A 17546-nucleotide genomic window follows, 5' to 3' on the forward strand; every position below is an offset into this window, starting at 1 on the left:
GAGTTTGAATGCCAGGTCCACCAAGCTGCCACTGCTGGGCCCCTGAACAAGGCCCTTTAAGCCTCAATTGCTCAAAATGTAAGTCACTCTGGATAAAGGTGTCTGCTAAATGTAAATATTATCCAACAGAGGTAAAAACTAATCAATTGATTAATTTTATATCAAATTCACGTCTTGTTTATACTGATTGAAAATTGTCACTGCTGAACAGAACGGAATGCCGAGGTGCTGGCAAAAAGGGTTGAGGATGACGAAATTAAAAAATTCATTTCAAAGTTCATTAAATTCTGCTATTGCCGTTAATCCCAGTTAAGTCAATTGTCAGATTTGAGAAATCATAAGGCAAGTTGGATTTGTGTGTGTTTGAAAGGACGCATGTGTATGCATTCAACCTCCAGGAGTGATAGCTGTTGTGTGTTATTTACGAATACTTACATATTTATTCATCCACATTTGTCATTAATAATAATAAAAAAAAAAAATAAGGTAATTGAGGTAACAAAAATCATTTTTATTACAAATTGTTTTTCAAAACATCATGTACTCCCCCACAGCATCATCTATAAAAGCTAAATCATCCCCATTACCCCATTATCCACCTTTCTTGAGCTTAACACCAAAGTACAGTTTCTTCTCCGTCACTGAAAAACCGTACTCCACTGATAACGATTGTTCTCTCGTCATCACGTCTTCAGAGATCGTTTCTCCATTTCTGTACGTATAAAAGCAAGAGCAGCTTAACAGTGTGTTTCTGAGTACAGTCATGAATAATCTTATTGGAAGACAAAACGTTAGTCTTGTTAATAAAATGTCTTAGTGAATGAGGCACCATGAAGGACTGGGGGTGGGGGGGATGTATTTGTTTTAGTTCGGTATAATGAGAATTTCAAACATTGATCTTGGCTTTTATGAGAACTGGATTATAGAAGGGAATAAATCAGTAAAGGGTGTGCTGTTATAGGAAAACTATTAACGATGTTGGTGTGATGCAGCTTGACAACAAATTAGGGTTCATCGTGAAGTCCTCTCAGACTACAGCAACTTATTAACAATTACAGGTTTTTGCTTGTTGTTTTTATCCATTTTCTGCTACATTTAATGTTGTTCCTTCACCAGCCTCAGCTGAGACAAACCGAAAGTGCAAATTTTAAGGAGACTCCTTCCTTAACATGTACTAAAATATCTCCTTTAATACATCTAAATGGCGCATCCACAATAGATGTTGAAAGGTAAATGCATTAAATCAGGTTCATTAATGTAAACCTGTGATTGGAAATCCAGCTGAGATTTCTGTCAGAGCTGCTGTTATAGTAGAAGAACCAACGCCTGCTGATCAATTAGATTCAAGACGTTACCAGCGCTGTTGCTGTTGATGCCATCGTCTCAGTAGGACACAGAACTTCATTTACCGTCCATTTAATACAATAGTGTGTTGCCATTTTCTTTCAATTATTCCAATTCCTTACACACTTACTTCAAAATAGTTTTAAGTAAAACTAAGCCCAGGAGATTTCCCAGTGGCTCTTCCTTTCCTACTTTACTCAGAGCCATCAAAGACTAATCACAAACCAAGTCACTGGCTCAACAAGTATTCAGCAGTCTTTTCAGTGTGAACCTGCAAACGTCATCTCTTTCCTTTCTTCTGTACTCTCGTGTTTTGGAAGTTGACGTATATCGGATTATTCTTTCGTTGGTTCCTTGTTGTCTTTTTCATCTTGTCATACACTCCGCCTTGCATGTCAGTGTAACTATGCTACAAAAAAAAAACAAAGTTACATTTGTTAGTTAGGAGAATGTTGTAGTTAGTAATGAGAACGTTTGGTTGCTTGTTAGCTACTCTGGGCTTCATTTAGCAAGCTGGATTAGAATGAACTGATTTCTAAGTTGTTCATATGATCATTTAATTCCAGTTAGTCTAAATACATTATGTACACAGTCATTCCTTTGGCAGAACTGTGTTGATTAAAAGTAAGACGTGTTTCTCTATTAGGCTAATTGAAGCAGAAAGGGTTTAGGGTTTTACCTCTCTTTTGGTGGTGTGTAACTGGGGCCTGTACTCCAATCTCCTCACCTTCCTCCTGCAGAATAAGTGAGAGAACATTACAGCGGAGACATTAAAGTGCACTTTATTACTTAGACTGAATCAAGAAAGAAACCAAGACAAAGATAAATGTATAATCGGTGAACACAGCAGCTGCTCAGTAATGAAATGTAGTTCAGTAATGAAATAAATAAATAAGTAAGGCTATGTGCAGAGAATATGTAGAGTAGCTACCGAGTAGATAACAGTATGAGTATAAAATTACATGCTGCTATAACAGAAAAACTAATAAATATATAATTTTGTAAATATAAGTCATGAATACATATATGTAAGAGACATGAACGTTGTGTATGCAACAGATAATTTACAAATACACCGATCAGGCATAACATTATGAGCACTGAGAGGTGAAGTGAACAACACTGATGATCTCCTCATCCTGTTAGTGGGTGGGATATATTAGGCAGCAAGTGAACATTTTGTCCTCAAAGTTGATGTGTTAGAAGCAGGAAAAATGGACAAGCGTAAGGATTTGAGCGAGTTTGACAAGGGCCAAATTGTGATGGCTAGACCACTGGATCAGAGCATCTCCAAAAGTGGTCAAAAGTGGTCCAAGGAAGGAACAGTGGTGAACCGGCGACAGGGTCATGGGCGGCCAAGGATCCTTGATGTACGTGGGGTTGGCCCGTGTGATCCGATCCAACAGACGAGCTACTGTTGCTCAAATTGCTGAAGAAGTTAATGCTGGTTTTGATGTCAGAATACACAGTGCAGGATGGGTCAGGGCTGTTTTGCCAGCAAAAAAGGGGACAGCACAATATCAGGCAGGTGGTCATAATGTTATGTCTGATCAGTGTATATAAGATGACCTAGGATTTATTATGAATCTACAATGATAGAGAGATAATACAAAGTATACAGTATAGAATAGAGGCGCAGGATGATTTCAGAACATAAAGCATCAGTGGGCTAAGAGTGTCGTGTTGAGTTCAGCAGGGTTGTGAGAAAAGAAACTCTTCACTGTGGTGGGGATGTTGTGGCCAGAAGGTAGCCACAGATGCTAGCTGGTTTTCGTCACCCTTTACAGAGCTTTTCTTTCTCACACCGTGGAGCTGCCGTACCACACTGGGACAGAGTTGGTCGGCATGCTCTCAACAGTGCAGAGATAGTTAAAATCTGAGGAAGACATTTCTTCAGTCACCTCGGGAAGCAAAGATGCTGTTGCACCTTTCTAAACAGGATTATGGTGGTGGACAGATCCACAGAGATGTGGACACCCAGGAAGACTGCTGTGCATGCTGGATTCACATGCTTGAATGGAAAAGCAGCAGCTCTTTGGTCTTCTTGACGTTAAGGGTGAGGTTGTTGGCGGAAATCCATGCTGCTAGACTTTGGATCTCATCATTGTTGCTGACGTAACAGAGAGGCACGCAGTTACAGGTAAACAGGAAGTAGAGCAGCAGTCTCAGCACACTCAGCAACTCAGGATGATGGTAATGACATGTGACTGACCGGTTAAATAGACTGAGGTGTACTGGTTAGGAAGTCCAGAATCCAACTGCATACAGAGGTGCTGATGTACAGGTTACTGAGGTTGGTGAACAGGTTAGTGCAGATAAACATGTTAAATATAGAAGACTAAATTTTTGATGAATTGAAGAACTCAGAAACGACTCAGTTGCATTTTTTCCTAATTACCTGATGCCTGTGCTAATAAACTCACTGACGAGAGTTTACTGCAAATATTTTTTAGGTGTTTTCCTGTATGCTAATTGACACATAATGCTGTAACTCTTTGAGTGTTTACTGTGCAGCTCTTTTCTAGAATCTTCTACAAGATTAGCATATGCTGAATAACCTAATATCGAATATCATAAAACTTTTTATTATAATTTACCTATTAGATTTACTTACACACCAATCAGCCATAACATTATGACCACTGACAGGTGAAGTCAATAAGACTGATTATCATCTCATCTCGGCACCTGTTAGTAGGAATGTTTTCCTCAAAGTTGATGTGTTAGAAGCAGGAAAAATGGACAAGGGTAAGGAGTTGAGCAAGTTTGACAAAGAACCAAATTGTGATGGCTAGACGACTGGATCAGAGCGTCTCCAAAACTGCAGCTCTTGTGGGGTGTTCCCGGTCTGCAGTGGTCAGTATCTATCAAAAGTGGTCCAAGGAAGGAACAGTGGTGAACTGATGACAGGGTCATGGGCGGCCAAGGCTCACTGATGCACGTGGGGAGTGAAGGCTGACCCGTGTGATCCGATCCAACAGACGAGCTACTGTTGCTCAAATTGCTGAAGAAGTTAATGCTGGTTCTGATAGAAAGGTGTCAGAATACACAGTGCAGGACGGGTCAGGGCAGGGTTTTGGCAGCAAAAGGGGGACCAACACAATAGTCATAATGTTATGCCTGATCGATGTATGCCATAGAGCTACTTTATACATATATTTTGATTTAATATTATTGTAATTTTTTCTTATTCTAATCCATTTTACTAATAATAGGCAGGTGGACTATTTGAAGTTTATTGGTATGATGTAATGGTTAACACTAGCAGACACATTGTTAAAACACTTCATAGTATTTTGGTGAGAGAAATGAAACGACCAAAATAGTCAATTTCCTTGCATTTATCCAATCAGCCAATCATGTAGTGGCATGATATGTGTAGCATAAAATCATGCAGATACAGATCAAGAGAAAAACACATTGCCTGTTCTTTGGTGTAATCTGGAACCTGATATTGTATTCTGCTAGACATTTTTCTTCTCGTCATGGTGGTTGTCTGAGTTACTATAGACTTCCTGGCATTCTGAACCCGTGTAGCCTCTCTCAGCAACAAAGTGCTGCTCACTGGATGGATAATTTCATGCATTGTGCTGCTGAGATGTGATTGACTGTTTGGATCATTTAATGAATGTACAGGCGTTCTTCATAAAGTGGACAGTGAGTACGGATTCATGTAGTGCATGCAGTAACGTACCTGCTCCTACACGAGAATAAAAGAGCGACGGACATCAGGACGAGTGCACCTGCTACTCCTGCTGCGGTGTAAATGTACCACCCGAGTCCTGAAATAAAAGCAGTCAGAGACGAGGGATGAGAGGAATAATTGTATAATTTAATGATGTAATTTTAGCCATTGTAAAAGTATAGAGCTGAAGGTTCTCTCTTGTGCCTCATGTAACACTAAAGGCTGTATTCAGAGTTTGAGACTTAAGTTTAAATGTGATTTAGATAAGATTAATCTGTTATTTTTAGTAAATTAAATGAAATTAAATGAGTGGCCTAGAGAGTGGTGCTTGCCATAAAACCCTGCATATACTATACACACACTCCACCACACTAACTGCTGCAGGGCAGAAATTTCTAATCACTTTCTAATTATGGGGCGGTGGTGGTTCAAGTGGTTTCCGTTGACCGGAAGATTGTGGGTTCAAGCCCCAGCACTGCCAAATTGCCACTGTTGGGCCCTTGGGCAAGGACCTTAACCCTCTCTCTGCTCCAGGGATGCTGTATCATGGCTGACCCTGTGCTCTCACCCCAACCTCCAAGGCTGGGATATGTGAAGAAAGAATTTCACAGTGCTGTAATGTATATGTGACGAATAAAGGCTATTTCTAATTAGCATTAAAATGAACCTGATTTTACACTCCATTGTAGGCCTGTTTAATCTTTCAGCAGAAATATTTTCAGTGAAAACTCAATACTTAATATATCTATTGATAAGTCCTACACACGCACTGAGAGATTTTCTTTCACACTCATACACGTGCTCCATTTCCACCGACAGAAAGCGAGTGTGCCGAGTCAGCACATCTTCCCAGCAGGGAAAATCGATAGGTCATGAAAGATGAAGGGAGGACTGGAGCAGGGCTTCTAGGGTATTAATGGATATGGCAAAGTTCAAAACACTTACATGACTGTCAATCATTCCAGATTCATGTGTGGATTGGTTACCTTTGTTTTTGTTTGTTTTTTACACTCAGGGACTGTTTTTTTTTTTTTTTTTTTTGCGTAGTTCTTACTTAAAATCAGTGAAGTTCTGTTTATTTAGTTCATATTTAACCTTACTATAAATGGCATTTCATAGTTTGAGCGAATTTATAGCATTCATTCATACAGCAAAGCAAAGATTTCAGAAGGATATTCTGTTGTTACATCAAACTGTCAGATAGTGGGACTAAGTTTAAAATAGCGCTAATTCTAGCCAACATTCAGTAAGAAAAGTAGAGGATTTATGAAAAGTCAGGAACTAACCGAGAGTGTTTTTTAATGTTTATTATTTTTAATGTGCTCTACATGTTAACCCTTATGCTCTTCGCATCATATTTACACTATATTGTCAAAAGTTTTGGGACACCCCTATAAATCATTGAATACATGTGTTCCAATCACTTCCATGGCCACAGGTGTATAAAATCTTCAGCATACCAAGACATTATGGACAATTTCATGCTTTGTGGGAACAGTTTGTGGATGATTCCTTCCTGTTCCAACATGACTGCACACCAGTACACAAAGCAAGGCCCATAAAGACATAGATGAGCGAGTTTGGTGTGGAGGAACTTGACTGACCTGACCTCTAACCTGATAAAACACCTTCAGGATGAATTAGAGTGGAGACTGCAAGACAGACCTTCAGTGCCTGATCTCACAAATGTGCTTCTAGAGGAATGGTCAAAAATTCATATAAACACACTCCTAAACCTTGTGGAAAGCCTTCCCAGAAGAGTTGAAGCTGTTATAGCTGCAAAGGGTGGGCCAACTCCACGTTAAACCCTAAGTCTTAAGAATGAGATGTCATTAAAGTTCATGTGCATGTAAAGGCAGACGTCCCAAAACTTTTGGCAATATCGTATATGTGCATTTTTTCCTATTGGTTCTCAAATATTAAAACACCCTTTAGACTTAAGTTCAAGGTCTGAATCGAGTGTGAATGAGACACGCTCCTGTTTCACTCAAACTCCAACCCAAATTCTTAACTCTTGCGCTACTTAAAGTCGAATGCAGAATAGCCTGAATGCAGCCCTTAAAAGAACATACAATTATAGCAGTAGGAGCAGTATATTATAACTGTAGTTCTTTTTTGTTGTTGTTGTTTAGATTTGACGGATTATTTAATGGCGCTCTACAAGGCTATGTGCAAATATGTAGCTAATCTTTCAGAGTAATGTACAGATTACTGTTTAGCATTGTGCAAACTTCATTAAAATGCTTAGTTGTTCTCAAACAGATGCTGTAAGATTTGTCTTTTTTGAAGCCGAATCACTTTCTTTCTCAGCTGATGCGATGAGACAGTGGTTAGGGGTGTGGCTCAGAGTTCAAAGGTAAATATAGTTGTATATATAGCTATAGTTGGTTTTTTATTACTTGTACAATATATTTACAGTTCTATGCAGAATGTTGGGTTATTAAATTATACAAATAGCACCCTTAAGATGTGTGTTGATTCACACATGGATTGCTATAAACGTCATGCAACATTAGCCTTGTAGCTCCAATACCAGACACTAAACACAAAACACTCAGCTGATGGACTACATCTGTGTATATGCAATGGTGTTGTGCATTTGTAAACCTTTGGGATTGGAAACCACCATGAGCTGGATGATTCTGCTAGAAACCTCGCCATCTGTGCTGAAGTTACAGCGATAATTTCCACCGTCATGCTCGTTCACGTTGTTTAAACGCAGCTCCATCCCCATTGCGTCACTGCAGTTCACGACTCCTCTGTGTAGAAACTTGCTGAGCTCCACGCCATCGTAGCCCTGCTTACACACTGCTAACAGACTGCTCCCTCCATCCGTTACCTCCATCTTCTCCATGCTGACGTTGTACATGGTGTCGTTTTGACTACATCTGATGGTCACGTCTTCGCTTTCAGAGACAGTAAGATATTCGGTGTTGGGACTGTGGTGGAAGACTGGGGTGGTGTCTGCAGGGATGGAAGAGGAAAGAAATGATTAGATAAACAGCTCAAGGATTTTCTCACCTCGTACTACATACTGTATTTACAGAGTTTGTAATATCCACACTAGTTTACTGAGCTAGATAACCATTACAGTGCATTACAAAACCTGCTTTTAACTTCACTTCTGAACCGTATTGAATTTTGTGTGAGACAATTCTGTTATTCAGAAAAATGACCATTGTTCAAAGTAGACTTTATTGTCTATTGGTGTCATTGATCTTGACTTGCTCTTCTAATTCTACTATTAAAAGCTTCTTGAAGCCAATATTTTATAGGAAAATATAACAATATATAATAATATATAATATGACAGAATGCCCAAGTTACAATATCCTTATAAAATACCCCCAAACCGTATCATATTAGAGATAATTCATTTTTATAAACAAATATCCAGGTTTTCATGACAAAATAGTTTTGTTACACATAATGCAGGCAAAAAAGTGCAAGTAATAAAAATAAAATGTAAGTGTAAGTATTACAAATTAAAAGTAGGGCTTTCCACACTTTCACACTTCTTCAACCAAAGAGTTAAACCCCGCATACAAACCCTGGAGGATCGTTTAACGCGTGTAGTTTAGAAGAGGATTAGCACTGCTTTTTACCTGGGGTTATGAAACCCAACTGTGAAATTAGAAGCAGGGTTATCACAGTATTTTTCCACACTGTGGTGTCAAACGTGTACAGTGTGAAACAACAGAATATTAGAACACTACGACTAGATGCTTAGCTATAGCGCATGAGTCATATTATAATACACGATAAAGCAAACCGTCATATCCTCATAAACGGCTCAGTAGCGCAGGCAGCAAAATGAGGGAAAATCTGTGACACTGAAAAATTAGCGGAAGTTTGATAACAACCACAAGGCCAACGGTGTGAAAGATAACAATACAGTGGAACCTCAACATACGAATGCGAATTTAACCTTGCAAATGGAACCTTACGAATTTTCGCCGCAAGAATCGAAATTTTCCAAGAAAGACATACGAAGCATTTTCTGCATAAGAAAGAACAGAACCTAGCGCTGGCTAAGTTGCACGTATGTGGGGGAGCCATTCAAAACTTGTCTTTTGTCAGTGGAAAATCAAGAAAAGCCAACGAAGCGAGTTTACGATTTTACTGATTTTTTTTTTCAGTCAGTGAAAGCTGTTTGGAAAGAGTCAACCCATGATACCAACGTTGCCTTCAGCATCATTTCAAAAGCTATGTGTTTTTTTGTTGACAGATTGGTGGTGTGGGTGGTCTATTCTATTTTTAGCCCAAGCTTGGCGGCACGACTTCCTGTGAGGACCCTTGACATGGAATGCTTGGCTTGGGTCAGTTCCTTGTAAGCAGCCATACAGTTTACATACACTTCATATTTTATATATATTTATAGCATACACCTTTATCCAGAGCAACTTACAATTTATCTCATTTAATACAACTGAGCAACTGAGGGTTAAGGGCCTTGCTCAGGGTGCCTTAGCAGTAGCATCTTGGTCTCACGCCTGGGATTTGAACTCACAACCTTCTGATCAGGAGGCTAACACCTTAACCTCTAAGCTACAACACCCCCCCAGCTTCTTATAGGTATTGGTAATGGAATGGATCAACTGAATTTACATGATTTCTTAGAGAAAATTCATTAATTCGTTTAAGAATTAATTAAATCCGTATTTTGATATTCCACTGTACCAAAGCTTCAGGCACAAAACAGAAGACCTGTCCTTTTTTCGTCACAGACATGAAAGCCCAACACTAGCTGTTATTTAAATCAAATAAGAAGGTTAGCCCAGGGTTTAGGAATGTACTTGTGGAACATCAGATTCTAAATAACCAGGATTAACTGCTAACCTCGGATATAGTATGAGCAGTGTGAAATATGAAACTAGATAACCCAGGATTCTGTTTACAAGAGGTTCAGAATAACCCAGGTTTAACTATTTCAAGTGTGAAAAGCCCTAAATAATTCTGGAGAATAGAGAAGGCTTGTATGTAAGTGCTTAGAAAACTAATAGAAAGATTGTAATATGTGGTTTTCACAACTTATGGTGGAAAACAACAACAAAAAACATGATGAAATATTGTCTAATAAACAAACAAAATAAAATCTAATGCCCTCATACCTTGTTTTTGCACCAGCGTATCTTTGGACCATGACCCGTGAGGAAAGGTCTGCACTGAGCAGTGATACACACCCTCATCTTTTTTGGTGACGTTCCTTATTCTGATGCTGCCGTCCATCTCTGATGCACGGACGAACTCGACTCTACCGTCATAAGCAGCGCTGAAATTGATGCCGTAATCAGGGTGATAAATGGCAAGTGGAGCTGCGTGGACATCTTTAGTCCATGACACCATGATGAGGTTACCGCTCCAGGGACATGTGCAGTCCAACAGCATCCCATCTTGAAGCTTCACTATGCTGCGTTGAGACTGCAGCGCCTCTGAGACTGACAGATAAACACAGATACATATTAATAAATACTGTTAAATACTACTAACACTATCTTGCTATACATATGCGAAATATGCCATGTGTGATCGCAACATAAGAGTAAAACTGATGTCGGAGACATTACATAGATATCATACATCATACATTAGCCTGGATTTAAAATGCTCTGCATAGAAGTAGTGGTTATCAATCATATATCAAATATCTACCAAATATCTATCAAAATTATTTAGCTTCGGATTAATAGTAAGCTTTTGAGTAATGCAAGTATATCAAATATATATCCTTTATAATATCAGGCTTTGGAGCTTTTGAGCTTTTGATTAATGCACATGTGTAACTTTCATAATTATCAAGCAGTGCTGAGATGGGGATGTTTTTGTAAATTTCGTAATCATCAGGCAGAAATAGTGCTGAGATGGGTGAAATAGAGGAGATGTTTTTGTGCTGAAAGGGGAATTTCACCAAGAATAGTCACCCAGACAGACATAACCTAGGGATCTTATGAGCTTTAGCATTGCTTAATAGGCAACAGAGGAGCACATTTAGTTCCAGACACAAAGAGTTAAACTTAGAAATAGAAGGTTTTCCAAGAAATTGAAGCACATCTAATTTTGACACATCGAAAACATCGAGGTTGGTCGGTACTTGTGTATGTGCACATTGTTGTATACATCACGTACCCGAAAGGTTGTTTGATGTCATCAAAGGGAAGATGTTTTAACTAAGGGGGCGGTATGGGGACAAATACGAAAATATAGTAAGGAAGGATGGATTAAAAGTATACATACATTGAGTATAATGTGGGAATTTCTAGAAATATTTAAATTTGGAAGAGGAGGCGACATGGGGCGTCTGAGGTACAAGAAGAAGGGAATTTTTGGGGTTTTTTTTTTTTTTTTAGACCAGCTGCTCTCTTCAGGAATGCATGTGATTGACTGCATCTCTGAATAAAGAAACCTGCTTCTTCTCATCTGCTGACTGAGATCTCCTTCATTTCGGCTGAGTATTTGATTATTTGATAGTTTATTGAGTTCATTTGGTACGATTGTTGAAAATAATAGAAATTGGTACTGTTAAAGATTCCACCCTGTGATATGTCCACTCGGAGGGGACTCTGAGTTCCGACACTGAACAGAGAAGTGATAGCTCAGTAATTAAGGTGAAGGACTACTGATCAGAGGGTGGTGAGTTTGAATCCCAAGACCACCAAGCTGCCGGTGCTTGAGCAAGGCCCTTAACCCTCAGTAGCTCAGTGGTATGAATGAGATAAATGAAAATCGTTCTGGATAAGGGTGTCTGCGAAATGCTATAAATGTAATTCATGCTAACATAGCACACAGGAAAAATCAGTCTAAAAGTTAATAAAAAGTTAAAAGTTATAATCTGAGCCTCTGTGTGATGTAGTCCATAATACGAAAAAAATGTCTACACCTCATACATGAATGCTATGTCTAGCTCATTATTTATTCAATCAGTTGAAATACGTGATCAGGATAATAGCTTGTTTTTATGCTACAATAATATTACAGTGAGGGAAAAAATTATTTGATCCCCTGCTGATTTTGTCCGTTTGCCCACTGACAAAGAAATGATCAGTTTATAATTTTAATGGTAGGTTTATTTTAACAGTGAGAGACAGAATAACAACAAAGAAATCCAGAAAAAGGCATTTCAAAAAAGTTATAAATTGATTTGCATTTTAATGAGAGTTTAAGAGAGTGCTCCTAATCTCAGCTTGTTACCTATATAAGAGACACCTGTCCACAGAAGCAATCAATTAATCACATTCCAAACTCTCCACCATGGCCAAGACCAAAGAGCTGTCCAAGGATGTCATGGACCAGATTGTAGACCTCCACAAGGCTGGAATAAGCTATAAGACCATCGACAAGCAGCTTGAGAAGGTGACAACATTTGGTGCAATTATTCGCAAATGGAAGAAACACAAAACAACTGTCAATCTCACATGCAAGATCGCACCTTGTGGAGTTTCAATGATTATGAGAATGAAGAGGAATCAGGCCAGAACTACACGGGAGGATCTTGTCAATGATCTCAAGGCAGCTGGGACCATAGTCAGCAAGAAAACAATTGGTAAGACACTACAGCATGAAGGACTGAAATCCTGCAGCACTTGCAAGGTCCCTCTGCTCAAGAAAGCACATGTACAGGCCCATCTGAGGTTTGCCAGTGAACATCTGAATGATTCAGAGGAGAACTGGGTGAAAGAATTGTGGTCAGATGAGACTAAAATCCAGCTCTTTGGCATCAGTTCAGCTCGCTGTGTTGGAGGAGGAGGAATGCTGCCTATGACCCCAAGAACACCATCCCCACCATCAAACATGGAGGTGGAAACATTCTGCTAAGGGGACAGGACAACTGCACCAAATCAAAGGGATGATGGACGGGCCCATGTACCGTCAAATCTTGGGTGGAACCTCCTTCCCTCAGCCAGGGCATTGAAAATGGGTTGGGGATGGGTATTCCAGCATGATAATGACCCAAAACACACGACCAAGGTAACAAAGAAGTGGCTCAAGTAGAAGCACATTAAGGTCCTGGAGTGGCCTAGCCAGTCTCCAGACCTTAATCCCATAGAAAATCTGTGGAGGGAGCTGAAGGTTCAAGTTGCCAAAAGTCAGTCTCGAAACTTTAATGACTTGGAGAGGATCTGCAAAGAGGAGTGGGACAAAATCCCTCCTGAGATGTGTGCAAACCTGGTGGCCAACTACAAGAAAGTCTGACCTCTGTGATTGCCAACAAGGGTTTTGCCACCAAGTATTAAGGTCATGTTTTGCAAAGGGGTCAGATACTTATTTCACTCATTAAATCAATGTAGAACTTTTTTAAAATGTTATTCTGTCTCTCACTGTTCTAATAAACCTAGCATTAAAATTATAGACTGATCATTTCTTTGTCAGTGGGCAAACGTACAAAATCAGCAGGGGATAAAATAATTTTTTCCCCTCACTGTATGTGGCATATTTGAGTGCTTCAAGGAGAATATTCTGAACTTGTTTCCATTTAATGGTTTTTGTCATACATCGTAGCGACAAAATATATAAGCCCTGTACATCTGTCTTTAGAAAATGTCTCAGTCGGAAACGCCGCTAACTTAGAAACCTCACAAACCACCGAGCTGATTTCCCATCACTGAAGAATGACGAGAGCTATTGTTCCGATTGCCACAAGGCACGAAACCCACCATGGTACAAGATTGAAATTAACCTATGATTGAGATTGAGATAAGCATTTGATCAAAAAATCAAATACACTCAGGAAGACATTTTATTTATTAACATTACAAGGGGGAAAAAAAAATCTATAATGGGCTAGTTTTACCCAAACAAGCTGTACAATAGACAAAGCAGAAGAGCAAACATTCTCTCACAAGCAGCTTGTTTAGTCTATATGGCCATGAGTGTTATTAAATAGCCATGGCAGCTGGTGGTTAATGGCTATTAATGGAACAATCAATCAGTGGACACACAATTCATACCCACACAAGCCACCACATTAAACTATAGTCAAAGAATATGAGGAAGCTGATTAAAATATTCTATATACAGGAGAAGTCTCCATACTACGTATCTGAATCATATACAGTATTAATAATAGTTTGAATACAGCCCTTAGAATCCCAGCTGGATATGCTGCAGTTTAGCTACTGCGTTCAGTTTGCGTTCATCTCTAAGCTACACTGGTAGGCGGCGATTGTTCCACAAAGCTGACCGAGTTATAATATAGTCAATATGAAAGGAATAAAACACAATGGGACAAGATGTTCTAGGAAAATAATCAAAAATGAGATGGTGTGTTGGTGTCTGACATGAAGCCGGGTTGATTCTTTTCCTATAGGTACAATTTCTCGATAGGATTAACTTTTTTATTATTATTATTTTTTAAAAACACTGATAAACAAAAAATCATACCATTTATCCATTTATCGATACATTTCATTTTTGGGGGGCATTAAAATTGTTTTAATTAGTTTTTGCACTTTTAAAGCTGGGAAACTTTCCTGTGGAGGAACAGTTACTTACAGTTCCAAATGCTGAAGACTTCTTTCAGAAATGTGAAAGAAAATAAAAAGGAAAATGTCCCAGTGTGCCTGTTTTCTTCCCCGCATAGAAATTCTGTCATGTGTGTCATCACAATGTTCATTTAATTTATTCAATAAAGACTATAGATTGATAACCAGTTTATAATAATAATAATAATAATAATAAACTATTATTTACTATTAAAAATATTATAAAAAATATCTAATATTTAAAAATATTTAAATATTATTCATTATTATTATTATTATTAAATTATTATTACAAATCCTAATGGAAATGAATTGTTTGGGAAGTAATAAATGAATGAATGAATAAATAAATAAATAAATACAAAAGAAATCTAGTTCACTTTACTACTACATGGACTTCTAGCTTTTTTTGTAAGTATTATTTATCGATTTAACCAACAGTTACAATTTTACAATACAGGTTTTTAAATAAATAAATAAATAAATAAATAAATAAATAAATTATATATATATATATATATATATATATATATATATATATATATATATATATATATATATATACATACATTTTTTGCTGTAAAAAGTAAATTGAAAGCAGCAGCACAGTACCTTTGATAAAAGCGAGTGAAATCAGAAGTGCCATGAAGTACCAGTTTTCCTTTTGTACAGCTTCCATCGTCACGGTCTGAGCGCAAATGAATGCAGCATTGATGGAGTAGAGACGCAAAGAACAACTTCCTGTTCACAGACACTCAAGAACGATTCAGCATTCGATGAGGCGGAGTAAGATTCACTAAAAAACTTAACCATTTATTGTTCTCTTTGACCCGGTGTTACCACATTGTGATTGTGAAACACTAATACTTACTGTAAAAGGTCAAAGAAAAAAAACAAGAAATGAATTTTTTTTTTTCTTTGAAAAGAAATGAGTCAGAAATGTGAACCAAAACTAGCTAGCAAATAATACGGCAAATAATACGATTTTTCATCTCTGAAATGTAATAACGATCATTACCTCTACAGTGAAACTATCAGGATTGAGCAATACATCATACACATGACTCATGTCATGCGTATGAGGGGAAAATTGAAACGTACGCACACACACACGCGCACACACACACACGCTGGCATGCACATGCACATGTATACACACAAACTCACACACACTTTCTCTTTCTCTCTCTAAGACAGATCTATTCAAGATGCTTCCTTTTCTTGTCATGTGTTTCAAATCCTTCTAGGGTCAGGTTGCATTTCCTCTAACATGGGAAACAGAAAATTTGCCACAATTTCACCCAAACCAAAGATAGTTGTCCTTTTATGTAATTTAATTGAACAATGTACTATATTGTTTAGACAAATCCCTTTAATTTAATTTCTTCTCTTTTGAAAAGAAAGAAAAAACCCACCTTTATTACACTGAATTTAAAAATGAAGAAAACACACCATGGAATTCCAACTTGGAAAAATCTCCTTAATCACAAGTTCAGCAAGTGACACTAAATCAACCACGGCTGCTGGCAGAATCAATAATAAACGAAGTACTACTGTTAACATTTAAATGAGATTATATAAATTATAGAAATAACATTCGGATAGATTAATCTGACAAACCTAAAACCTACTATTTTAAGGTGTAAAATATAAATCACTCATCACAAATAACTGGCTAACTAGTTACTAACAAAAGAGAAACGTGAAGGCGTCCATGGTATTTTTTTTTCTCCCCAGCTCAAACATGCAGAGGATGTGCAAACGAGTGCAAAACTATGCACACCCTCAGGGTCAACTGAAAGGAAACTTGAGAGAAGCAAGGTGTTCAGCATTCTTGTAGATATCTAGAAATGAATAGAGGGGAATAGTTCTGCACCCACCTCTCTGAATGTAATAGTCATGCGATGTAGAACCACCTTCAGCAATAGTACTTTGAAGTAAATGGTTTCTATGGGATTATATCAATCTCTCACATCGTGTAGGAGAAACTTTGGCCCACTCTTTCTTCTTTAGTATGATGTTTCAGAGGGTTTGTTAATGAACAGATCTCTTAAGATCCAACTGTAGCATTACATTTGAGGGTCTGGACTTTGACATGGTCATTCCAACACCTTGATTTTTTTCTTCTTTACACATTCAGATGTAGGTCTGAGGGTATGACCCAGATTAAATTCAGCCTAGATTAAGGTGCTGGACAGATGAGCTCATGTTTGTCTCAAGAATATTCCGGTATAAAGTCTTGTTAATCATTGTTTCAATTTCTCCAGGTTCCATGGCTGTAAAACAAGCCCAAATCACCACCCCTCCACCACCATGATTGACAGTTGGTATGAGGTGTTTGTGGAGATGTTTGCCCAATATTGTATCCCAATACAATACAATCTTGGTCTCATCTCATGTATGTGATTTGTTGAGATGTAATCTAAGTCATTTTAGCCAACTAGCTATACTTCAGATTTTGCCGTCATGAACATGAACATTTAACATCACCCAAATGAGGATGAGGTTCCCTTCCGAGTCTGGTTCCTCTCAAGGTTTCTTCCTCATATCATCTCAGGGACTTATTCCTTGCCACCGTCGCCTCAGGCTTGCTCATTAGGGACAAAATAATATCTTAAAACTTTAGAATTTTTTCTATGTACCTTTACTTCTGTAAAGCTGGTTTGAGACAACGCCCATTGTTAAAAGTGCTATTCAAATAACAGAAACTAAACTGAAATACTTTAAATGGCCTTTAGGTCACATGATGTGCCTGGTGAAGAATATATTGAAAGCTGTTTTTAAGCCCTTATAAATAAAAAAAACACAGAAATGAAAGGGTGTACATTGTTTTTCCCCCTCTGAATGTACATTTCTGTTTGAATTTTGCCGGCTTGCTTGTCAAATTGTTGAAGATTCTTCTTGATATGCTAGACATAACTTGACCAAATATCATACACTGCCTTCGAGGCAAGAAAATTCTCTACAAATTTTGCTGTTGATTTTACTTCACTGTTATCTTCTTGTAGGATATATATATATATATTTCATGGAACCCT

At 38.1% G+C, this 17546-nt stretch overlaps 1 protein-coding gene across 2 annotated transcripts; it reads right to left on the minus strand.

The window, feature by feature from the left end:
- Positions 1-515: 515 nt before the first annotated feature.
- On the minus strand, positions 516-17528 carry cd226 (CD226 molecule). 2 transcript variants are annotated; one of them, XM_058376610.1, is made up of 6 exons: positions 15121-17528; positions 10141-10467; positions 7637-7993; positions 5039-5126; positions 2024-2078; positions 516-712 (listed from the first exon to the last, which is right to left on the minus strand). In XM_058376610.1, the coding sequence occupies exons 1-6, from the start codon at positions 15185-15187 to the stop codon at positions 692-694; spliced, it is 915 nt and encodes a 304-aa protein (XP_058232593.1). In that variant the 5' UTR covers positions 15188-17528; the 3' UTR covers positions 516-691. The 2 variants fall into 2 exon arrangements, with proteins under 2 accessions (XP_058232593.1, XP_058232592.1); XM_058376609.1 differs by having other exon boundaries at positions 517-1753.
- Between the last annotated feature and the right edge of the window lie 18 nt (positions 17529-17546).

The sequence above is a fragment of the Hemibagrus wyckioides genome, linkage group LG23, assembly GCF_019097595.1.
Source record: "Hemibagrus wyckioides isolate EC202008001 linkage group LG23, SWU_Hwy_1.0, whole genome shotgun sequence".
In the NCBI taxonomy this organism is placed as follows: Eukaryota; Metazoa; Chordata; class Actinopteri; order Siluriformes; family Bagridae; genus Hemibagrus; species Hemibagrus wyckioides.